General features: G+C 50.7%; 1 protein-coding gene across 1 annotated transcript in view; it reads left to right on the top strand.

The window, feature by feature from the left end:
* The window catches only part of TTBK1 (tau tubulin kinase 1), a 366739-nt gene that overhangs the window by 131245 nt on the left and 210965 nt on the right, over positions 1-24529 (top strand). Inside the window, exon 4 of the mRNA XM_090053924.1 lies at positions 18683-18830. Coding sequence (XP_089910050.1) covers positions 18683-18830 — 148 coding nt within the window. The remainder of the gene's footprint in view (positions 1-18682; positions 18831-24529) is intronic.

The following is a 24529-nucleotide window of genomic DNA, read 5'->3' as shown; positions in this document are numbered from 1 at the left end:
TCTGACCTGGGACTGTTCCTGCCTCCCTGCACTGGGGGAAATACAGATAAGGAGGAGAAGGGAAGGGAGGCAGGGGAGGACCATGGGCGATCACCTGAGTCCTCAGGGCCAGCTAGGAGTATTGAATTTCATGTTCAGTCTACAAAATTGGCATTGGGAGAAGTTGATTATAGCAGATGAAGCAACAGATGCCCAAGGTAAGATAACTATGTTCTGCACATTTTATTTGTATTTGGGAGCTGGACAGACTGACTTGTCTGGTTTTCAAACATGGCTGGTTCACTTCATGACTGTCAGTTTTTCTACAGTGGCACAAGCTGTAGTGAAGGCTATTGTAGACTGTGGTTTAGAATTTAGCAAGATCTCAGCATTTCTGTCTGATAATGTGTATATGTGCAAAGCTTTCTCTGATGTGCTCCATGAAATGATGCCCAACACAATTCATGTGACCTACAGTGCACATACATCCTTTCTTTAGTAAGTGACATCTGGCACACATTAAGGGTGTGTGAAGCTTCGGTTGCTGATTCAATTTGGAGAAGATTTGGTCTGATTCGGAGGCTGAATCACCAAATCTGAATTGAATCAGGAGGACCCCCCCCCCCCCAATCGATTTGGAGCCTCCAAATTGATTTGGAAAAGATTTGGAGATTTGGAAGGCAGTCTTTCAGAGGAAGAGAAACTGAGAAGAGTGGGGGGGAAGACTGACATCTGTAGTTGGCCAGTGACTATGATCTTTCCCTGAGTCCCCTTCTGATCATAGTGCTCTGGGGGAGGGATGTAGAAACAGCATATAAACCTCCATCTGCAGCCTTTCTGTGCCTTTTGTTAACTGGTTCTGCCTAAGCAACAATGTCTGAAAGGTACTACTAGCCTGTCTTGGCTTCTTACCTAGTCAGTCACCTGCTCATTTCTCTTCTTGGAAAGGATTTGATACAGCTTACTAACTATATTCCTTATCCTTATCCAATACATTTCTTTCAACTTATTTCTCCCCCAAAAACCTCTTATTTGTTCTTGGGTTTTTTTGCCCCACACTTTTTAAAAAGAAAGCTATGTTTTCCCTGGCAGTGTGATCCATCATTGTGCAGGAAAGCACATACATTACACACACTCACACGCATACTCAGAGAACAAGGTATATTATATAGTTACACACAGATACAGACTGAACACAACACAGAAGAAGTCAGACCAATACATCATAGAAGAAGAAGAAGAAGAGATATTATTTTAGTTATACACATACAGTAAACACAACACAGAAGGAGTCAGACACATACATCATGGAAAAAGAAGAGAAAAGTAAACACAACAGAGGAAGGCAGACAGTCATACATCAGAGAAGAAGAAGAGATTATTTATTGTTACAGTAAAAGCCACATTATCTGGCACCTTACAAATGGGCATGCTCTACTATCTGGCTTGCCAGTCGACCTGGCAAAAGCAAAACCAGAAGTGCCCGCCGTGGCACTTCCAGTTTCGCCAAGCCCTCATGGCCTGGGATAAAGCAGCCTGTGCTGCCAAGCTCTTATGGCCTGGGGAATAGCATTTCCCCAGTGTGCCCGGGGCCCCCTTCCCTGTCCCCCAGTGCACTGATGCAGCAGGAGGGGTGGCAGTGCACCAGACATGACAGGAGGAGCGGTGGCTTGAACAGGCAAAAACACCAGCTAGGGCCTCTCCGGTAACCAGCATATTTGGTTATCTGGCACCCCTAATTCCCCATGGGTGCCAGATAACAAAGCTTTTCCTGTATTAGTTATACACATGTACAGACTGAACACAACACAGAAGAAGAAGTCAGACAAAGTCATACATCAGAGAAGAAGAAGAGTTATTACAGCTGCACACACACAGAGACACATTTTCCAGCACAGGAAAGATGACTATGAAGTGTGCTAGAAAGGCAGGTACCAGGTCTTTTAGCAGGAGAGGGATAGGGGCTAGAGTGGGTAGGGACAGAGCTAGAGATGCAAGTTCTCCCCTTCCCCAAACATAGATTCATCCTCTTTCCTGGAAACCATGAGTGTTCTGCTGCCAGTAGGAGCGAGGAGGTGGGAGCAGTACCTGTCCCTGCACCTGCACTACCTCTCTAAACACCAGAAATAGCCACCAGCATAACAGTCTCCTCCACCCCAATTTCATCTCCCAGCATGAGTCTCCCAGTGCCAGAGGAGGAGCTGGATCTGGAACCAGGGAACATGAGCTCCCTAGCTAAAGAAATTCTGGGGACTGAGGGAGAAAGTGAGTTTTTGCTCCACACTCCTCAAAGTTCCCCTAGAGTCAGGTCTCCTTCTCAGGAAGGCACCTCAGAGGAGGTTGTGGGGGCAGGTGGCTCAGCTTCCCCTGCTGTTGTGCCTCTGCCTGCTGAGGAGGGGCATAAGGAAGGATCTCCACCCTCAACCCAGAAATGGGGGTGGGGGAGGGGCGTGTTATGTAGTGTGGGATCATCTTGAGGTGGCAGATGATCCCAAGTATACTATCTGCCAGCAGTGCCGAAGGCAGATCAGCTGGGGCAAAGAGGTGAAACACTTCACCACCACAGTGATGCTGTTTCATCTCTGGAGGCAGCACCCCTTTGCCCTTGCTCCTCCTCAGCTTGGCACCAATGGGAGCTTGTCCAAAGGGAAGTCCCTCTTGCTCCAAAGCCCCCATCCCCATGAAACGGAGGCAGGCCACCCTGGTGCAGTGGAGGAAAGCTGCAGACAAAGAGGGGCACGTTCCAAAGGCGAGCGGGGTAACCCAGGGCATTGGAGAAATGCTTGCTGTGGATGGCCAGCCCTTCTCCTTAGTTGAGTGGCTAGGGTTCAGGTGGCTCATGGCATTCATGGCCCCATCCTACCAAGTGCCCAAACACACCACCTTTGTCAGGACAGTGGTGCCCTCCTTGTATGAGGCATGCAGGGAGTACTTGAGGAAGGAGCTGCAGAAGGCAGGGCCGCAGGTAACTTTGCACTTCACCTTGGACATCTGGAGCAGCTGGGGTGGAGATCATGCCTAACTCTCCCTCACAAGGCACTGGTGTGATCAGTCAGGCTGTTGGTGGACTATCCTTCAAGCAGATGTGATGGAAGAGTCTGACGTGGCAAGGGCGATCATGGTGGCCAGGAACCGCATGGTGCAAGGGTGGCTTGTTGGGCAGGGCAACCTTACCCATGGAGTCATGGTCACCAACAGTGGGGCCAATATGGTCAAGGTGTTCTGTGATGCCAACTTTGTTGGCACTTACTGTGTGGCACACAAGCTGTACCTCATAGTCAGGGATGCCTTGGAGAGGGACAGGGCTGCTGGTGATGGTGCTGTCACTACCACCCAACTCATTTCAAAATGCAGGAAAGTTGTGGGTTACTTCCACCACAGTATCAAGGAGGATAAGATGCTGCGGGAGAAGCAGGCAGAGCTGAGCATCCCACAGCACAAAAATCATGCAGGATGTGGAGACTCAGAGGAACTCCACATACCTGATGCTGGAAAGGCTGGTGGAGCAACAGAAGGCCATCCATGAGATGGCCTTACTCAGGGAGGTTGGGATCAGCAGCCCCCTTAAAAAAGTGGAGTGGGATACTCAGATCTTAGTGGTCCTCAAGCTGTTCTATGAGGCCACTGAGATCCTCAGCACTGGCAATGCCCTCTTTGGCCAGGTGATCCCTGTAGTGAGGGAACTTGAGAACCAACTGGAGCATTTCCAGGGGATCAGTGTTGCTGGCTGGGGCAAGCCACTGTCACCAGACACGCAGGCACCGGTGAGATGGCTGAAGGAGGGCATCAGGAAATGGCTGGATAAGTTGTGGTCCAGTACGGTCCACATGCTGGCGGGCATGTGCAACCCAAGGGTGAAGAGTAGCATGTGCATTGGCAGTACCAAAACCCTTGATCACTGGACAGAGGTGCTGGTGAACAGAGTCAGGGAGGCAGAAGGGCAGAGGAAAAGGGACATGGAAGAGGGGATCCACTTTCCTGTGCCAGCACTCCGAGCACCAGCACTGGACAGTCTCCTCCACGCTAGCTGCTGCCAACGTGGGCTAAGGGCATGGCTTCAGTGTTGGGGTCCAGATGTACCAGACCCCAGCCTTGGGCAGGTAGCACTGAGGCTTTGGTGGCTACCTATCTCGCTGAGGACATGGAGCCATTGGACCTGTGACCCCTTGGCTTATTGGGCAACCTGCAGCCAGATGTGGCAGTATCTGGTCTTGGTTGCCTGGGAACACCTGTTCTGTCCACCGACCAGTGTTCCAAGTGAGAGGATGTTCAGCACTGCTAGAGATGTTGTGACACCCCTCTGCACATCCTTGGATCCTGATTTAATGAAGCAGCTGGTGTTCCTGAAGTTGAACCTCCCGCTGATGGGGTTCCCTAAGCTCCACCTGCAGATGGAGTGAGTGCCACCCTCCTCACTCTGCACCTATTTCCATTTTTTTAAAGCTAGTTAATGCCCTGCTCTCAGAGCTGGAGGCAGCACTTACTGCATCACCAGCCAGCAGGGGAAGAACATTTCCTTGCTGAGCTCCCATGCTAGGAGGAACTTGGAGATATGGGCTGGGGCTCTGGGGAAGGAGGACACCCCAGCTTCTGGGCATGACCAGTAAAACTGCACTCTGCCAGGGTCAGGAGGCCTGGTGGGACTGCCAGTGGTGTGGCAGCCCCAGAAAATTCCAGGACTGAGGATCCCCCTATTGAAAGGTGCGTAGGAGGTGCCATAACCTCTAGCCACCACATGCATGCATGCAGTCCTGGTTGGGGAAAGCCCAGACCCGTCATGTCTTTGACAGGCCTGAGTCTTGCTGGTTGCAGTGGAGTTGTGAGGCTCCAGATGAACTCAGCTTAGTTGCCTGGGATGCCAGCTTTCAGTTTGAAAAACCCTTTGTCAGGCTGAGGAAGCACCTGCAGTTGGTGTGTGTGCTGTTCCTGAATGGAAGGAATGGTAAAGAAGCCAGAGGCTGGCATGCAATGCAGGCAAGAAAGCCAGTCAGTGAAAATGGAAATAGAGGCACCAGGGGCTAAGAGAGACAGGCTGGGGTAGTGGGGAAGGTGGTAAAAGTGGAGAGGTACCTGGGGAGTCAGATGTCCACAGGTTGTAGTCTGTCATAAATCCAATGTCTATACTGAGTCCGTAAGTTTCTGTACCTAGGAGGTTGATGAAGGGAAGTTCATAGGCCCATCTGTAAAAAGTAGGTTGTAAATGCAAAATATCCTCTTGAAGCCTTTCCATTGGGGCTCCCCAGGGGACCATTTTGTCACCTTTCCTGCTTAATGTGTATATGAGACCCGTGAATAAGACTATATGGTGATTTGGCATGAGGCACCATCAGAATGCAGATGCCTCCCAGCTCCATCTTTCAATGTCTTTCTCATTTGAGACAGGCCCTACAACCCTGGTCCTTACCTAGTACCTGGCTATAGTCAGGGATTGGATGTGAGTGAGCTAATTGAATCTGAATTCAGACAAGACAGAGGTGATGGTGCTGGCAGACCTTGTGACTGGAAGGTAGGGGGTGGGGATAGGGACACTCATCATTGATGGGGTTCAAAGCCTTGGGGTTCTCCTGGATTATTTGCTCCACCTGAATATTAAATTGTGGCATGACAAAGTGTGCCTTTAAGCAGTTCCATCAGGTGACAAGGCTGTGCCCCTTTCAGATTTGAATTTGGCCACCACAATCCGTGCACTGGTTACCTTGAGGCTAGGTTACTGCAATGTTCTCTGTGTGGGGCTGCCTTTGATTAGTGTCTGGAAGCTGCAGCTGGTACTGAATGAGGCAGTTGGTGCAGAACATGTCAGCACACTTTATGATGGGTGGATTGTGAAGAAGAAATTACTCCACTGTTCCAGAGTCTGCATAGGCTCCCAATAGCCTTCAGGGTGCATTTCAACATGCTGGTTTTGATTTATAAGGTCCTAAAGGGTCTTATGTACCTAAGGGACCACCATCTTCCTTATGTGGTCCCTTCTCAATCCTTAAGGTAGTGAGGAGCAATCTCTGGGGGCAGGAGGTTCTGGCAGACCACCTTCTGGAACACTCTCTCCTCTAGCCTACCTGCCCCACCACCCACAGACCCCCTACTCCCTGCCCATCCCCCTGCACCACTCTCATACCAGGCATAGATCCAAAGAACACATCTTTATTCCCCTCACAGTATACCCCCCTTCTCTCCCTGCTCCCTTCCCATCGCATACACCCCCTCTCCTGCTCTCAACACACAGAGCCCCCTCTCTCACCCTCAACACACAGAACCCCCTCAAACCTCCCTCCCCAACAAACAGAGCCCCTCCACCACCTTCTCCACCTAATAATAATAAAAAATCCTCTTCCCAGTTTTCAAACTATGTACATAGCCTGTGGTTTTGTGTCCCAGAGTGGGAGGCCATGGGGTGCTGGTGCTTAGGAGCAGAGCCCAGGAGTAAGTGGCCAGCACCCCAGCCTTTGGCTGTTCCCCTGTGGGTATGCATACCATGGCATGTGTGGCGGGTAGCCAGTGCTCCACCACAGTAGGTGACTTCCCCCTGGCTGGTGGAGTTGAGGTCCAGCAGGGTGGGCATACAGTCTTGGCACTGCTTCAGACAGCTCTGGCTCCACACCCACGTGGAGCTGGGGTAAGCAGTGAGCCTGGGCCCAGGTGGGATTCGGGGCAGGGGCTGGGCCAGGGACTCCTGCCAGTGGGGGGTGGTGGAGGACCTCCTCCCTGGCCCAGGTGGGAGCCTACTGAAGGATGGTGGGTGGCTGCCAGGGCTCCTGTGGAGCTAGGGCTGGGAGCTGGGCAGCAGTGGGCATGCACAAGACAGTCAGGCCCAGGATGTTCAGGGTCTGGCGGTCATTGTCTGTGGCCTCCATGACCCAGCCCAGGATGTTATTTTGGTTCTGCAGGATCAAAAGGCACTCCTGCTCCAGGGCTAGGAGCTTGACCCAGAACTCCCCCTCCTAGGCAATGTCCTCCTGCTGCCATGTCTGCTGGTGGGCCAGGTCCTCTTCCCACCACTTCTCTTCCTGGGCTAGGTCATCCTCCTGCCACCTCTCCTCTCAGGCCAGATCCTCCTGCTACCAGGCCTGGGTCTTATATGCCCTCTCCTCTGTCACCACCACCAGCCACTAAAAGAGGAAGATTCCATCCTGAATGCCTCTGGCACAGCTGGCACATCCAGATGGTTCTAGCGCTGGGTGACAACATCCCTGAGCCCATGAATGTTGCATGCCCCTGGAGGCTGGCGGGGCATGGCGAGCTCCCGCAGGCAGCAGCAGCACTGCTGGCAGTGGGAGAGTGGCAGTGGCAAGTGGGGAGCTCCTGCAGGTGGCCACAGCACTGTCGGCGGTGGGGTAGGTGTGGCAAGTGCCGACCGGCAGTTGGGGACCACCTGCAGATGCCGCCAGCAGCATTGGAAGTGGCCAGCAATGATTGACGATTTCCCACAGATGCTGCAGGTGGTGTCAGCGGTGTGGGGCAGGGGGTGGCGAGTGATGACTGCCCACAGGTACTGCTGGCAGTGTTGGTGGCACCTTTTCACATGTGGTTCACTGCCATGCTCAGGGGGTGCATGTGCGTCTGCAAACACCCCCTATGTGTCACCAGTGCCTGAGCCTGCATCCTTACTTGGCCCTGTGGCTTCTCCCCTGTGTCCAGATGCTGACCCTGCAGAGCCAAGAGACGGAAGCCTTTTGTGATAGTTTGCAACATTTCAGAGATAAGATGCTCTGCACCAGGGGCTATGTACTGCCTGGCCTCAGATTGGGGGTCAGCTGTGCATGGGTGCCAGGGACCATGGTAAGTCTGGCAGGCAGGCCTGGGCCCAGATGTCTATTGACTGAGACTCCCATCCCTGCATGCTCCCCTGGGGCTGGTGGTCCATTGGGTGCTAGCTACAGGCAGACTGCCTCCTCTGCTCCATTTCCAGGGTGAGACAGACTGGTCTGCTGGCAGCGCTTGCTGCCGCAGCTCCAGACCCCACTTCTCCCCTTTCCTCCTATAGGCTGACTGCTCTGCACTACTGCCCAGCCCACCATGCCTGGGCTTGGGGTGTGTGGGGCTCCCAGGTAGCTGGGGCAATGAGCTGGCTGTGCCCCCCCACCCTTTCTGCAGTGGGCATCTCTGGGAAGACATCCCAGGGTCAGCCCCCTGCCATGCTGCCACTGTGCCTGGAGCATGGCCATGCTGTGTGTGCCCCAGGAGGTGTGCAGTGAGCTATTTGTGCAGGCAGAGGGGTGCCCAAGCCACTATGCTGTATTGTTGCTGATCCTCCTGGTGCTCTGGGTGCACCTGTGTTCCTGGTTTGGGACCCTGAGCTATGATGACACAGAGGGTAAGTACAGGCTGCGCTGCAAACCTCCGCCACCACCTGGAGGGCTGCCTGTGGCAGTGCTACATGTCCCTCCCCCATGCTACTGAGCAGAACATTTCCACTGGCAATGACACCTTCCTTGGCATGTGAGAGGCCCATGGCCACACAGTTGCAGGGGCGCAAGCTGCTCAATAAAGTTTTGTACTGTGTCACACCTCTCTGTGTGCCGTAGAGGGAAACCTAGGGCCGGGGGAGTGTGGGGAGGCTGGATGGGGGCAGGGGTGGAGGCAGGGTTGGGGCTGGCATGGGAAGTGTCCTCCCTCCCAGTGTGGGGCTTACCATGTGTCCGGGGCTGGCATGGGTGATGGCTTGGCATGGTCCTCCCGGTGTTTTACAGCTGTGGTTGGTGTCCTTGGCCTGGTTTGGGCTGCCCCCAGGGAGAAGCTGGTGCTGCTGATGGCTGGCAGTGACATGGCTGGCTATTCCTTGTGTCAGGGTCTGGGGCTGCACGTCTGTTGAGGCAGGCACTGGCCAGGTCTCCCTGAGCTGCTGGTGGATTAAGCAGCCGGGGAGCTGGGCGAGGCAGGATGCTGAATGCCTGAAATGCCTGAGCGTCCCTCCTCTGGTGACATGTTACTGAGTGGGGCAGGGGCTTGGGTAGGCCATGGCCATGGTTGTGGTCTGGGTCCCAGGCTGCCAAAATGTTGGTCACCTACTGCATAAAGGGTCTGCAGGCATGGTTGGACTGATGATTGTGGTTGGTCATAGCCACCCACTGGCCTTGACCTTTATGCAATACTGCTGCACTGACTGGGAGTGCCCTTGCTCCCACATACTGCCTGACAAGGTCTCATAAATGTGGGAATTCAAGCACCTGCCTTGCTGAAACTGGTGCGGGACCTCTGCATTGCCCCAGAGCTCCACAGGGTTACCAACCTGCTCTTAGCTCCAGTTGGGGCCCCAGGTGGAAGGCATGGGCATGCGCACGCAGGTGATCCCAGGCCTGGATGGGGAGGATGAGGCCATGGTGTGTCCCATGACAGCTGTCTGGGTCCCTGCACAGCTGTCCCACTGTTGCTGGGCCTGGGTGTGGCATGGGAGCCACGTGGAAGAGGCTGGGTCTGGTTTCAGGCTGGCTCCCTAGTGACTGGGCATATCCAGCAGCAAATTTGTAGATTTGTGTGCTTACTGTGCAGTTGTGATTGACTTTGTTACCTGCAAAAGCAGATAGCAAATTTAACACACATGTAGAGGCTGCCGAATCTGCCTAGTCACTAGGGGGCCAGCCTGAGGCTAGCCCCATGGCTCTTGGTTGGGATCTTCTCCTGCTCCAGGTCTGGGCTACCCCACTGCTAGCACCTGTCTACAGGCTATAAAAGCCTGCCGCCACTTTGTGCCCTGGGGCACATACCACAACGAGCCTGAGGGCACTGCAAGCTCTGTGTGTCCCCCTGGGCAGGCCACAGCCCTGCTGTGCCTGCCTCGCACCACCTCAGCAGTGCTGAGCCTTTTGCTACTAGCTACAACCTTTTGCAGTAAATTAGGCAAACACACAATAATGTGTCTTGTGTAGACACACTGTTCAATGGCTTTCCTTTTTGTCTAGTAGAGATAGTAGTAATAATACTGTTCAGCTATATGTACTTGCATTCTCTGTCCAGGCCCCACATATGTAAAATCTCTGTATTTGGGACTGACAGGGGATGGCTAGGCACACAGGGAAGTTGGGATTGTGAGAAAATATAGTACCTGTTACTGTGTGTCCCTCAGGAAAGTGGAAATGAAGAATAAGATTAGCCAGCATGCCAGGTATAACTGCTGCATCTTGGCAAAATCAAGGTATATGACATTTGGATTCTGCAGGAAGGCAAAGGCTAGTGGTGGTTAGCCATACACACTATCTCTGCAGTGATTTTCAACCCTGCTATCAACAGACTGATGCAGTTGACAGACAGTAGAACCTTTACCAATGATCAGTTTTTTGTTAATAAGAAGAGAGAAGTGGGGTAAAACAGCTCCCACAGTTTTCTTCCATTGAGGTCAGACAAGAAAAAATGTCATGTTGGTTTGTAATAGTTTCTTGGATACTTCTGATTGGAGCAGGTCTGTGGAGTTAGATATGCTCAGACCCCTTTGGCCGTAGAGCAGTGATTCTCAAGCAAGGTGCTGCAAGATCTTTTGAAGTGTGCCTTGAGATGTGAAGAGATATGTAGGTGTGAGGAGTTAAATGCAGACTCAGGCTGCTCTCCAGCCTACACTTCCAAGCCTCTCTGCAAGGAGGTAAGGTCTGTAATAAATCAGTTAGTTTTTGAAATGTGCTACTCTTTCCTAAAAGTTATGGGCAAGTGCCTTGAGTCTAAAAAGGTTGAGAACCACTGACATAGGGGATGGTAGCTTGAAAGGCTAGGAAGTGTGCAAAGTTGGGCTCATTAATACTTAATATTCTCTGAGGTGCTCTTTGATGGTAACTTCTGGTCTTTGAGAAATTACTTTGTTTAGAATCTGTAAAACCCAAAATTGGAAACATTGTCATTTACCCAGGACAACCAAAGTGTGAAATGGCATCTTGAATGTGGGGAGGTGTTTGGAATATTTACATTTTGTGCATTTTTCTATTGCAGCTTTTTATGTACTGGAGCAGGGGTTGCTAACCCATGGTGCATGTGCCACAAGTGGAGTGGACAGCCTCTGGGTGTGGCATGTGGCAGATTGGGGAGGGAGCAGGAAACAGTGACAAATCAGACAGGGGAATGACACTTGTGGGGAAGGTTCAGGGCTCACCTTGTGGCATGCCTGCCAAAAAGGTTGGCACCCACTGTAAATAGAGTAGGAAACCATAATCTTGAGCTAATAGACAGTAGTGTTACAGGGTAGGATATGACTTGCAGAATGCATGAAGAGTGTCCCCTCTCCCCTCCCCCATCCCCCATCCCCTCCCTATAAGTGTTGTTTCGTTTTCAGGTTGCAGTAGCTAGGATATTCCCATCAGAAGTGTAAATTTAATTGATGTCTGTCTGATGTGACTACTTTGACTTTACACGCTGTGCGTTTCATACTGCTTTTGTTATACGTGTGGACAATGGCATACGTCTCTAGAGCCATCTGGCTGCTTCAGTTTTGAAGTCAGTCTAACTGATCACATACGGCATTTTTACATGTGCTCTGGGCATGAGTGGGGAGTGCTTTAATTAGGTGGGTCTGAGGGCGTCTTGAGTATCAGTGTCCCTGTGCTTCAAAATGGTGGCAGGGGTGCTTTATCTAAAGCTTGTTGAATGATGAGCAGCCCCATTGCCATTTTGAAGCATGGAGATGCTGATACATGAGATGCAGATGCTGGCTGGAGCATAGTAATTACCATGGAGCAGCCTCCCAACTCATGTACAGGCCCCCATAAAGGTTTCCTTGGCCATGAGAGTCTATATGTGGCATAAAGCCTCTATAGCAGGTTCTATGGAGATTCTTTTCTGTCATAGTGTCATGAGTAGGATATTTCATAGCAGATTCTTTATTTTCACAGGGGATATAAGTAGTCCTATGCCTTGGCAAGCCTCAGGGACCAGAATGATGTTTTGAGGCCATGGAGCTCTGGCACTGGCCACATACAGATATTCAGTTTCTCTTGGGAGAGTCTCTGCTCTCTCAGGAAAATCCTGAATATCTTTACACTCGTGAGTTTTTTTCCCATAGCAAAAATAGTTGCTTCAGGAGAAAAATAACTTGGGAACAACCAGGATTAAATAATTCCCAGGGGGGTTTCTCATTATCAGCTGCCAGTGACAGTGTGCTGCTCACTGGACTCTTGTTGCTGTAGCTGAACAAGGAGCAGACCATGACCCCTTCACAATCTCACATTGCATTGCAGGGAATTACAAGCGGACTCTTGTTGGCACTGGATTTATAACTCAGATACCTTGCTCCAGGCGGACCCAAACTCTCAAACCAACCATGACTTCTCCATTCAATAATAGACAAATTTTATTGATACAGTGATGGCAGATAAGAATAATGCAGGCAAGGCAAACAAAATAGCCCACCCCAATTCTATATCTACCAGTTCTAGGGGTGTCAGAGGGAAGGTACATCTGGCCAGTATTTGAGTGTCATCTTGATTGGCAGTTGTCAACATACTGGAGGTCAAGGGCCGAGGCCCACCCCCCAGCGGGGTGGGTGAGATGGGCTGGTGGTGTGCTCTCTGTCCGTGGTGGCCTTGGGTTCCCCATTGGGGACTCTTTGTTGCTCTGAAATCCCTCTTTTTGCATTCTTTCTTCTCCATGTCCAGCCTGAAATGATCATGGAGGAGTTTGTGACCCTTCGATCCTGTCATCCCTTGGGGTGCTCTGGTGAACAGATGTTCCCCCAGATGTTGATGAGCACCTCTGATAAACTTACAGGTGGCCACCGGATCACCCCTGAGCCTATGCTTTTCCAGGCTGAAGAGTCCCATAGCTCTCAGCCTATCATCGTAAGGTCTGTTTTACTGACCTCTTATCATGCGCGTGGCTCTCCTCTGGACTCTCTCAAGCTCCTCCATATCCTTTTTGAATTGTGGAGCCCAAAACTGGACACAGTACTCCAGCTGCAGTCTCACCAAGGCTGAGTACAAGGGGAAAATGACATCCTGGGATTTGCTTGAGAAGCATCTATGGATTCAAGTCAGTGTTTTGCTTGCTTTACTAGCTGCAGCATCACACTGAAGGCTTATGTTCATCTTGTGGTCAATCCTGACCCCCAAGTCCCTTTCATCCAAGCCAGTGTAGCACTGCCGAGCCTATAAGCATGTTGCGGGTTTTTCCTCCCAAGGTGGAGAACCTGGCATTTTTCAGTGTTAAACGCCATCAGGTTCTCATCTGCCCATTTCTTGAGCCTGTTGAGGTCAACCTGGATTGCCATCCTGTCCTCAGGTGTGGATGCTTTACCCCAGAGTTTGGTGTCGTCAGCGAACTTGGCCAGTCTGTTTCTGATGCCAATGTCCACATCATTAATGAAGATGCTGAACAATATAGGCCCAAGGACAGAGCCTTGAGGGACCCCACTGGTCACAGAGCACCACAACGATTGGCTTCTATCAACCACCACTCTCTGGGTCTGACCACATAGCCAATTCCCCAGCCAGCGGATTGTGGAGAAGCCGAGGCCACAGTTGGCCATTTTTGCTAAGAGGTGATCATGGGATACCAGATTGAAGGCTTTGTTAAAGTCAAGATGTATGATACCAATCTCTTCCCCCTTGTCCAGGTGATAGGTCACCTGGTCGTAAAAGGAAATAAGATTGGTCAAGCAAGACCTACCCACAACAAACCCATGCTGGCTATCCCTCAAGATTTTTCCATTGGCAAGTCTGTTGAGAATGGTCCCTATGATAATCTTTTCTAGGATCTTCCCTGGGATAGGGGTCAGGATGATGGGCCTGTAGTTTGCTAGATCCACTTCCTTCTTCCAATCTTTGGGCACTTCACTGGAGCATCAGGAATTCTTCAAGATCTGTGCCAGGGGCTAAGCTATGATGCTTGCCACCTCCTTGAGTACCCTGGGGTGTAAGCTGTCAAGGCTGTCTGACTTGAAGGTATTCAGCCTCTCAAGGTGTTCCTTCACAGGGTCAGTATTGATGGAGGGTAAGGAATCTCCCTTACCTGGGCCTTCCTGTCCCTTGGGACTGGTGAAAGACTGATGCAAAATTAGCAAGTTGGCTTTTTCCTGGGCGTTGGTTGTCAGTTGTCCCATCTGGTGTTGCCCTTGCTTTTCCTCCGGCTCCCCACATATCTAAAAAAGGACTTTTTATTGTCCTTGATGCTTGTAGCCATTTGGAGTTCAGTTGCAGCATTAGCTTTCCTGGTTTGATCTCTGCAGGTCTGGACCAGGGCAGAATGTTCCTCCTTGGAGGTGGATCCTGTCCTCCATCCTTTGTAGGCCTTTCATAGTTTCATAGTAGCTAGGGTCAGGAGGGACCTGAACAGATCATCTAGCCTGACCCCCTGCCACAGGCAGGAATGAATGCTGGGTTCACAAGACCCCAGACAGGTGATCGTCCAACCTCCTCTTGAATTTTCCTAAGGTAGGGGCGAGGACCACTTCCCTGGGAAGTTGGTTCCAGATTTTGGCCACCCTAACTATAAAAAATTGCCTTCTGATCTCTAACCTAAACCTGTTCTCTATCAGCTTATTACCATTGTTCCTCATCACCCCAGGTGGTGGTGGGGAGAAAAGGGCTCTACCTATTTGCTGTTGATCTCCCCTTTCTTTTTAGCTGCAGGAGGTCCACTAGTTCCCTGCATAGCCACGGGGGCTGCTGTGCCCTTTTGCTGCCTTTCCTCTGAGATGGGATAGACATTGCTTGTGCATTGAGGATTGCTCCGTTGAGGAGCAACCACTCATTCTGAACTCCCCTCCCCTTTGGACTGAGGTTCTTTAGGGCCTCACTGACAAGCCTCCTGAGCTTGTCAAAGTCAGCTTTCGTGAAGTTGAGGACTTCTGTATTGCTGACTGACTTGCCAGCTTTACCACAGATGGTGAAGGTAATCAGCTCGTGGTCACTGTCTCCCAGCTTCCCTTCTGTCATTAGGTCACTGATAAGGTCATCCCCTGTTGCCAGTGACAGGTCGAGCAGTGCTTTACCTCTCATTGGCCCATAGACTTCTTGTGTCAGATAGAGGTCATGCACGCACATGAAAAAACTTTGTGACCGTTCAGATTTAGCCAAGTGCTCTTCCCACGAGATTTGGCCAAGTGCTCTTCCCATGAGATGTCCGGGTAGTTAAAGTCTCCCATGAAACCCATGGACTGGGACTGTGTGCCCTTGGTCAATTCCCTGGCGAACTCCTGGTCAAGCTCTTGATCCTGGGTAGGAGGTCTGTAATAGACTCCCACCATTGTGTCCCCTGTGCCATGTTCCCTATGGATTCTCATTCAGAGGGTCTCCAGTTGTCCATCCTTGACATAGCTTTACTTACATAGAGAGCTACACCCCCCCACCCCTTTTGTCCACATGATTTTTACTGTACAAGGTATAGCTGTCTATACCTGTAGCCCAGGCATGGGTGGAGTCCCACCACGTCTCTGTTATCCCTATGACATCGTATTTATTTGTGTTAAGCAGGAGGACAAATTCCTCCTGTTTATTCCCCAAGCTCCTGGCATTTGTGTACAGGTAGGCAAGTGTCCCTTTGGGGGCCCCTGCCTTGCCCACAGAGCGTTCCAGGGCTGGGGCAGGGGTGGGCTCCCTAGAGCGCCTCGGCCTGCTGGCTTTGCAAGGGTTGCTCGGTGGGCCAGCAGTTGCGGTAGTGCCCCCATCCCCTGGCGGGCTTAGTTTAAAGCCCAGTGAAGCAGGTCAGCCAGTCTGGCTGAGAAGAGCCTCCTCCCCAGGGGAGAGAGGTGGAGGCCGTCCCTTCCCAGCAGCTCAATGCCTCTCTCACCAAAGAGCGGACTGTGGTCATGGAAGCTGAAGCCTTCCTGGTGACACCAGTGCCGCAGTCTTGGGTTCACTGCCTCGGTCCTCCTCTCCCTGCACACCCTGTAGCCTGAGACTGGGAGGATTGAAGAGAGCACCACCCATGCCCCCAACCCCTTAAGCTCTGCTCCCAAATCCCTGTAGCGCTTCATGACCTGGCTGGGATTGTTCCAAGCAGTGTCATTGATGCCCACATGGATAAGGAGCATAGGGTTGTGGTCAGTGGGCCAGAGAAGCCCAGGGATCTTCTCCACAATGTCTCAGATATGGGATCCTGGGAAGCAGCAGACTTCCCAGGCTAAGGGGTCAGGGTGGCAGATTGCCCCCTCAGCCTCTCTCAGGATGGACTCTACCATGACAAAGACTTTGCATTTTGTGTTGGGGAGAGAGGGGGCGGTAGCTGCAGTTGAGCCTGTGTTGCCTGCAGGAGCTGGCAGCTTAGCAGGCTCTGCTGGGGCTGCAAGAGGTTCATACCTGCTGCAAAGCTCCAGGAGGGCAGGGACCTTGGTGCAGCAGGCCTTGGGCCACCTTGGTCCAACCCCCTGGCTGAACAGGATGGGAGGTCTCCAAGTCCTCCCTTGTCCTGGAAAGTGACCTTGGTCTGCCAGCTGCCTCCAGGGTGTGAAGGGCCTGGCAGTAGGAGTCTATCTCTCGCTCACCATCCCTGATGGCACACAGTCTCTGGACTGTGGCCTGGAGCTCCTCTAGCTGGCGCGCCAGAGACCCCAAAAGGGAGCAGACATCACAAGGGGATGTGACCATGCTGGACTCCAGAGCCTGAAAAACTGACAGGCAGCCCCCCTGTTATGGAACAATGTGGTACGTGTCTTCAGTTTCCTAGCCTGTGTATCTCTTGTCTTCAGACATAGTGGGCCTTGAAGGAACATTTGTCACAACCAGGGTTTTTGAAAACAATTAACCCTTGCCTTTCCCCTGAACCATTGCTCTAATGCAACATCTACTTTACCTACAAACCAGTTCCCAAAAGCAAACCTCTAAATACCATTTTCTAGCCATCAACTCTGCGCAGTCTGTGTTGGCAAATCAGGGTTGCCGTCTATAGTGCAGCCATTCTGTCTCCAGGCTGACTGAGAGAACCTAAAAACATGTTGAGATATGTATGCAGGGGCCCCCCTGGGTGTGCAGCATTGGCACTACAAGCTATCTTCTCTTCAGGGACTCAGTACTTGCATGTCTATTTTGGCATCTCCAGGTAAATTTTTCTACCAGGAGAACAAACCCAGGACAATTCTCCCACGTCATATGTACATTTATGTACAGCCATAATTTGGATTGGTCTTACATCTGTTCTAATTTGTGCAGTGTTTTTTTGATGCAAAACAGTGCTAATACAGGGAGGAAGCAAAGGATGGGTTAAAACTACACACACACCAATACATCGGTCTGATATCGGATTAATACCAATATGAAGAAAATTGTCTATATCAGATATCAGCCCTATGGGGCTGATAATTTGGCTGATAAATGCCTATGCTGTGCGCAGGCACAGTGCAGCATAGAGCAGAGCCAGCAGCATAGAGAGCTGCCTCCAGCTGGTAAGTTGGAAGGGGAGGGAATGGGTGTGGGGGGGCAGATCAATGCCTTCCACGAGGGGGCAGGGGTAGATGCTGCCCAGCTGCGACGGGGGTGCAGGATGGAGGCATGAATCATGGGGGGATGGCTCCCGCAGCTGCTTATACCCTGGGAGGGCGGGGATGGGGGACATGTGCCCTCAGATCTGCATGGGGTGGGGTGGGGTTGTGGCAGCAGGGCTTTTCTTGCTGTGGGCTGGGATTGGAGAGGGCTCTGATGGCGCTGGGAGGAGGCTGCAACCACCCCAAATTTCATCACAGCTCTCCTCCCAGTGACGCACTGCTGAATGTCCTGCCTCCACCCAAGCACTGGGAAAAGCCAGGGCTGTGCTGGGTAATGGGTGGCAGCATAAGGCTGGGAGTGGAGCTGCGGTGAAATCTGGGGTGGCTGCAGCCTGCTTCCCATGCCACTGGAGCCTGCTCTGAACCCAGCCCCCAGCATGAAAAGCCCTGGCTCTACCCCACACCTGCAGCCCACCCCATGCCACGCAGATCTGGGGGCACATGTCCCCCCCACCCCCGCCCTCATGTGGTGCAAGAAGCAGCTGGAGCTGCCTTCCCCACCACTCCAAGCTGCAGCTCTGTCCCTCATACCACCCTGCCCCTACTGGGCAGTGCCTGCCCCTGCCCCTGCCCCCTCCCTCACCAGAGGGGGTGTTGTTCTTCCCCACCTCCGCACGTCCATTCCCTCCACCCCTTTCCACCTCACTGGACTGACCACCTGGAGGCAGTTGTGTCAGATATCGATATCAGCTGATACGCCTCCATAAATATTGGCTATCAGTATTGGCCCCCAAAATCTCTATTGGTGCACCCCTACTTAAAATTACATTCTCCCTTACTTTACTCTCTTATATTGTAAAGGGCAGAGGGCAGACAGAGTGAGAAACCAGACTTTTATATCACTGTGTAGGCAAAAGGTTGGTGCACAGCACAGACAAAATGGTGTAGTTGGGTTTTTGCCTCCCTGTGCAGCAGAGGGAATGGTGCACAGTAGAGGCAGACTGGTGAGCTGGTTTCATGTCTTAGTGCTTATTAAACATGCTTGATCCACTGCATAGAGGGTGGGGAGTTTGGCCCTTTCATAACTGTGCAGTGAAGGGTTGGTGCCTATCAGAGAGAGACCAGGGAACTTGACATCTTCTTTATATTCTTATGTTCACTGCATAGTACAGCATAAATTCACTGGGGAGCAAGGTTCTGACTTTATTGTGCAGTAAAGTAGTCAGTGTACAGTACAGACAGAGCAATGAGTTGGACTAATTTGTTACTGTGCAGTGAAGGGGCTGATGCCATCTCCTCTCTGTAGTTGGCTGTTAACTGTACAGCATCTCTTTCATCATTTATGACTAACCCATACATTTGTGTTTTGTTTAGCTAAAGAAAATTGGTGGTGGGGGCTTCGGTGAGATTTATGAAGCGATGGATCTCCTGACCCGAGAGAATGTGGCCCTGAAGGTGGAGTCAGCACAGCAACCTAAACAGGTCCTCAAGATGGAGGTGGCTGTTCTGAAAAAGCTGCAAGGTAAGACAGAAAGGAGCTGATAACTAACTGTTCTTGCTTTTGGGACCTGTGGAATTATAAACATGCCCATACAAACATACTGAGAAGCTGAGGTTGCTTGTAATCTCGTCAATATTCTTTGACCTTACTTTAGGCTTTGTTTGCTAAGTTAAACAATTCATCAGAGAGCATTGCTACATTCTGCATAGTTGCTGCTGTTTGCCATCTGAGCTTCCACCCCCAGCAGCTTTCTGGCATTGAGAAGAATATAAGCCCTGTAGATTTTGTGCAAATCGGACGTACAGCAGTGACTGGGATTAACTGAGAAGCAATAGATGGATGGTACTAACTAGGAGGTGTGGAATAGAGTCTGGGATATCTTATCAAAAGCAAGAGAACCAGGTTCTTACTGCTTTTCAAAGTGCCAGGAGAATGGTGATGACCAAAAACATCTTGACAAGCTTAGGAATACAGGTTTTAGCCATGTTGGTCTATAGGCAAAAGTATTGAGAACTCTTGATAAAGGCAATATCTTTTATTAGACCGACTGATGCACAACAGAATTGCCTCAGCCAGGAGATACATTCCATCGATCCCCCTCTCCTGAGCAGTAAAAAAATCTTAACAAGAAGAAAGATAATTTCAATACCCTGCTTACCATCAGACATCTTGGAGGTAAACAGATTGCTTCCATATTTATTTGAGTCTAATTTGCATAAAATGAACTTTTCCACGCAGGGAAACCTATAACATCTTTCTATTTTCCTGTGCAATATGAAGTTTCATTTCTACCTGGGAGAAATATTACAATCAGTGCATTCTTCTTTGCCTGAGGAAGGGTGCATGAGCCCAAAAGCTTGCAAATAAAGAAATGTTTTTGCAACTATTTAGTTGGTCTGATAAAAGATATCACCTCTACCAAGAGTTCTGAATACTTTTGGTGAGCTTAGGGAATTGTAAGTACTGTCTCCTACTGGAGCATAAGGATGAGCAAACAGGATAGATTGCTTGAAGCACATTTGAAAACATGAATCCCAAGTCTAATTTATGTGAAGATAACTTTACATGGTGCTGGTCTGTAAATGTGGTCAAGTCCAGGTTATATCAGCTTTAAGCTCAAAACTGTCAAGGCTTGTAGCCAAGCTTCGAACTGTATTGGAGGCAGCAAAATATGAACTTTCCTTTAATTCAGATTGGACACCTACTTCTAGTGTAGAAATGACATTTGACGAAGAGTTGCTTTGCAGTTGGGAGGGTGCCAAAAAAAGTTAATATCAGTGTACGTTTGTGGTTGTGTAAATGGGGTCTGGCATAGAAGCAGGGGAAACCCGAGTGTGACAGGCTCATAACCACTGCATCAGCCTGTGGGCATGCCCTGTTTCCTCTCCCTGTGTTCATGCACTGCTCATGATCCTTTGAGACCCTGCTGGGGCACTCTGGTTCTGTGAACGTTCAGCAGTGGGGTGTGGTTCCAGTAGGGTCCTGTGCCAGGTTCTCCCCTCAGGAGTCTTTGGCAGTTTCCACTGGGCTGTCCTTTATCGGCCCCAGCTGACCTGCTTAAGCACTCCTTCAGGGGTTGTCATGGTTCCTGGGGAGTGGTATTGTGTCATGTGTGCTTGGCTCGCTAGCTGCAGCAACCTGGCTGTTGCAGTTCATAGGGCCGACTGGGTGGTCTGGGCTTCTATGTGTTTTCCAGGGACTTTAGCCCTGGGGAGAGCTGCTGGCTCCCTGAAGGATGTGAGGAGCCAGCAGACACATGCTGCCCCTCTGGGCATGCTGGTCCCAAACAGATATGCCAGGTCACTTCCGGCTGTGGGGAGAGTGTCCGGTTCTGCTGCTGGTGCTACCTCTTTTCTCTCATGTGTCTCCACTTCTGGACCCCCTTTAAGCCTGGAGCTTCATGGTGCTGGACCAACTGATGATGCTTTTTCTAGGTGCCTGGTGCTGGCCAGCTTGCCCTTAGACTGGCCACATGGATGCCAGTGTGGTAGCAGTTGAGTTTTGAGCCTGTCACATAACATCCCCCACCTCCTGATTGATGGCAAGGTTGCCCTCTGACTAGTTGTCGCTCCCAGCTTTCCCATATTTTTTTGAGGTGACCGTGTGGCTGATACCCATATATGAATTCAAAAGGTAAAAATTCCATGGGGGCTTGGGGACCCTCCTAGATAGGAAACATCAAGAGTCCTACTTCTGGGGGTCCCCTTGTGTACACTTCCTTCACATTTGATCCCACTTCTGGGGGTCCCCTTGTATACACTTCCTTAGAATCAGCTTCAATGTGAGGTTAAACTGCTTGAACAACCCGTCAGTCTGAGGATGGTAGTTTGATGTTTTCAGGTGCTTCACCCACAGTATTTGACAAACTCCCCTCATTACCCTGTCCGTGAAATTTGTGCCCTGGTCTGTCAGGATTTCTTTAGGGACCCCCACCCTTGCTATCCATTTAAGCAGCTCATCCATGATCTTCAGGGCCATTGTCATGTGGATTGGTATGGCTTCCAGGAAACCAGTGACATAGTCCATTATTACCAGGACATACTGATAACCTGCACTGCTTTTTGGAAAGGGGCCCACAATATCCATAGCAATCCATTCAAATGGCTTCTCAAATGGGGACCATGGGAGTAATGGGTGGGTGGGCTATCAGTCATGGTTACCTAGCACACTGGACATGTTTTACAGTAGCACCAAACCTCCTTATAGATCCCTGGACAAAAGAACATTTGCAACAGGTGGGCCTCCATTTTATCCCTGCGTAGGTGGCCTCCTATGGGCCCATCATGGGCCAACCTGACTAGGAGGGCCCTGTACTGTTAGGGCACCAGTAAATGGGCTATCTCCTGTCCTGCCCCTTTCCCTTTTGCAAAATGATAAAAGAGATAATTTCTTACCTCAAAATGTGGGACCTGAGTGGCCTGAGTTGATTGTAGCAGCCCGCCATTACATTGTACCAGGCCTGGATCATAGGCATGCCAGAATGCAGGGTTGTTAAGCTGGTCCACTCAAAACTGTCTGAAGCCAGTTACATCCTCCAGGTTGAGGGGGTCCTCCCTGTCTACCAGGAGTGGTCCTTTTGTGTCCTCTTCAACAAACCCACCTAGTACTTCTGGGTCAGTAGTCCCTGTGAGGGTGGTCTGCAGCACCTCCATTACATATGCACAGCTGAGTAGCATAGGATAGGGGAGGCGATGTGATCCCAATGGAAATTTTGTAAGTCCTACCCAGGACTGTCACTGGCAGTTGGCATTGCTTATAGGTCTGCTGCCTGCCATGCACACAGACCAATGTTTTGCCTCTGGTTGGAGTGCTGGCTTGTGTGGGTAAGGTGGTTGTGTGGACTACTGACTGCACACGTCCAGTGTCCACCATGGCCATAAGAGTGTGCCTCTTGACTTGGGCATTCATGATAGGCTGGGGTGATATGGTTCTGGACATGCATAGCTGAAGCTGAAATCCGTCTTTTCTATCCCACTCTCACCTGCCATTGGCATTGTATCATGGTATAGGAATCCCTGGCCTGTGCTGTCGTGAGGGAATCCAGTGGGTCAGTGCCAGTAAGGGGCACACCTGTCCTCAGTGCTAGCCCTGGCATATTGTCCCATCCTGCCTTAGCAGATGGACTGCCTTGGGGTTTTCATAGATTCATTGATTGTAAGGCTGGAAGGGACCTTGGAAGATTATCAGGTCCAGCCCCCTACACAAAGCAGGAAGGACAGCTGGGGTCAGGTGACCCTAGCCAGATGACCATCCAGTCTTCTCTTGAAGATTTTCAGGGTAGGTGATTGCACCACCTCTGGAGGGACCTTATTTCACAGTCTGGACACCCTAGCTGTGAACTAGGTTTTCCTAATGTTGAGCCTGAAAAGGTCTTTCAGGAGTTTGTGACCATTACTCCTAGTATTCTCCAAGGGTGCCCTGGTGAACAGTTTTTCACTGAGCCCTGGATGTATGCCTCTGATTTAGCAGTAAGCTGCTACCAAGTCACCTCTCAGCCTTCTCTTTTTTAGGCTGAAGAGTCCCAGATTCCTCAGTCTTTCCTTGTAATGCTTGCTGTACAAGTCTCTGATCATACAGGTGGCCCTTCTCTGGTTTCTCTCAAGCTTCGCCATATCCTTGTTAAAGTGCAGCTCCCAGAACTGGATGCAGTATTCCAGCTGTAGTCTCACCAATGCCGAGTACAGTGGAAGAATCACTTCCTTGGTTTTGCTGGAGATGCATTGATTGATGCAATCCAGGGTATTGTTAGCCTTGATGGCTATAGCATCGCACTGCCAGCTCATGTTCATACTGTGGTCAGTTATTACCCCCAGGTCCCTGTCATTCAGAATGGTGGCCAGGTTAGCATTGGCAAACCTGAAGGTGTGCAGGGGATTGTTCATCCCCAGGTGGAGCACTTTACATTTCTCAATGTTGAACTTCATCTGGTCTGCCCAATTTGCAAGCCTGTCTAGGTCCACTTGTATCTGCAGCCTATCTTCAAGTGTGACTACACTTTCCCATAACTTGGTATTGTCCATAAACTTGGCCAGTGAGCTCTTCACCCCCACATCCAAATCATTGATGAAGATGTGGAATAGTACTGGACCAAGCACTGACCCCTGCAGGACACCACTGGTCACTTCCTGCCAAGATGACACAGATCCATTCATTAGAATTCTCTGAGGCCTACCCTGCAGCCAGCTTCCTACCCACCTAACTGTCTTGCAGTTAAACCCACAGTCATCCAGTTTTCTTGTGAGAACATCATGGGATACCAGATCAAAAGGTTTTTGGAAGTCAAGGTATATAATGTCAACCTCCTTTCTCTTATCCAGGTGGCGAGTCACATAATCATAAAAGGAGATGAGGTTGGTAAGACAAGACCTGCCCATGACAAAGCCATCTCTTTGTGGCTCTTGATTGTGAGGTGGTCCTTCAACCACCTCCATGTAAGCTTTGGCAAGCCATATCACCTCATCAAGGGCTTGGGGCTGATGTTGCTGCACCCACTTCTGAGCCCGTTCATCTGAATCTTAGATGAACTGCTTGAGAACCACTATCTCAAGTTCCACAGATGGTCTCTCAGCAGGCTTTAGCCATCTTGCTCTGATCTCTTTTAATAGTTGGGCCAGCAACCTGGGCTACCAGTGCTCTTTGATTTTTTGGCTTGGAACTGCTGCCTGTAATGCTTTGGATAAATCTCCGGACAGTACAGGATGGCGTCTTTAACCATTTGAAAGTCCAAGGCCTCCATGAGCAAAAGTGCTTGGTAGGTGGCTTGGGCCCATCCTGTTAGGAGTGGCCCAATTTGACTGATCCACTCACTCATATCCCAGCCTGACACCATCACCAGCTGCTCAAACAATTACAGGTAGACTTCAGGGCCATCTTCTTTGATCATCCTGGGCATACAGAAATCCTCGTGGCTGCCACCCCCAGCCACTTGGGCATTGGCCAGCAGCTCTGCCAAGTCTTGCTGCCAGGAGAACAAGGTGCCATGGGACTCCATTTTCTGGAACTTTGTCTGTGTAAGTTCCTGTAACAGCTGCAGGACCATCCCCTGTGTCTGCTGCCAAATTTCATCTGGCCTCATGGCCCCCCATCTCATTCATGGGTGATCTGTCAATGGGTTACTGTACTTTCCTGGCTAATCCACCAAATGTGATAGGTTAACACACTGCATGAGCCAGTGGGTGTACCCCATTTCCTTGGCTCTGTCACACTGGAGTCTATTCACC

This window comes from Crocodylus siamensis, chromosome 1 (genome assembly GCF_052110815.1).
Source record: "Crocodylus siamensis isolate JL-2025a chromosome 1, ASM5211081v1, whole genome shotgun sequence".
NCBI classification, from domain to species: domain Eukaryota; kingdom Metazoa; phylum Chordata; order Crocodylia; family Crocodylidae; genus Crocodylus; species Crocodylus siamensis.
The sequence above is the reverse complement of the archived record's forward strand: the minus strand, read 5'-3'. Positions and strand labels throughout refer to the sequence as shown.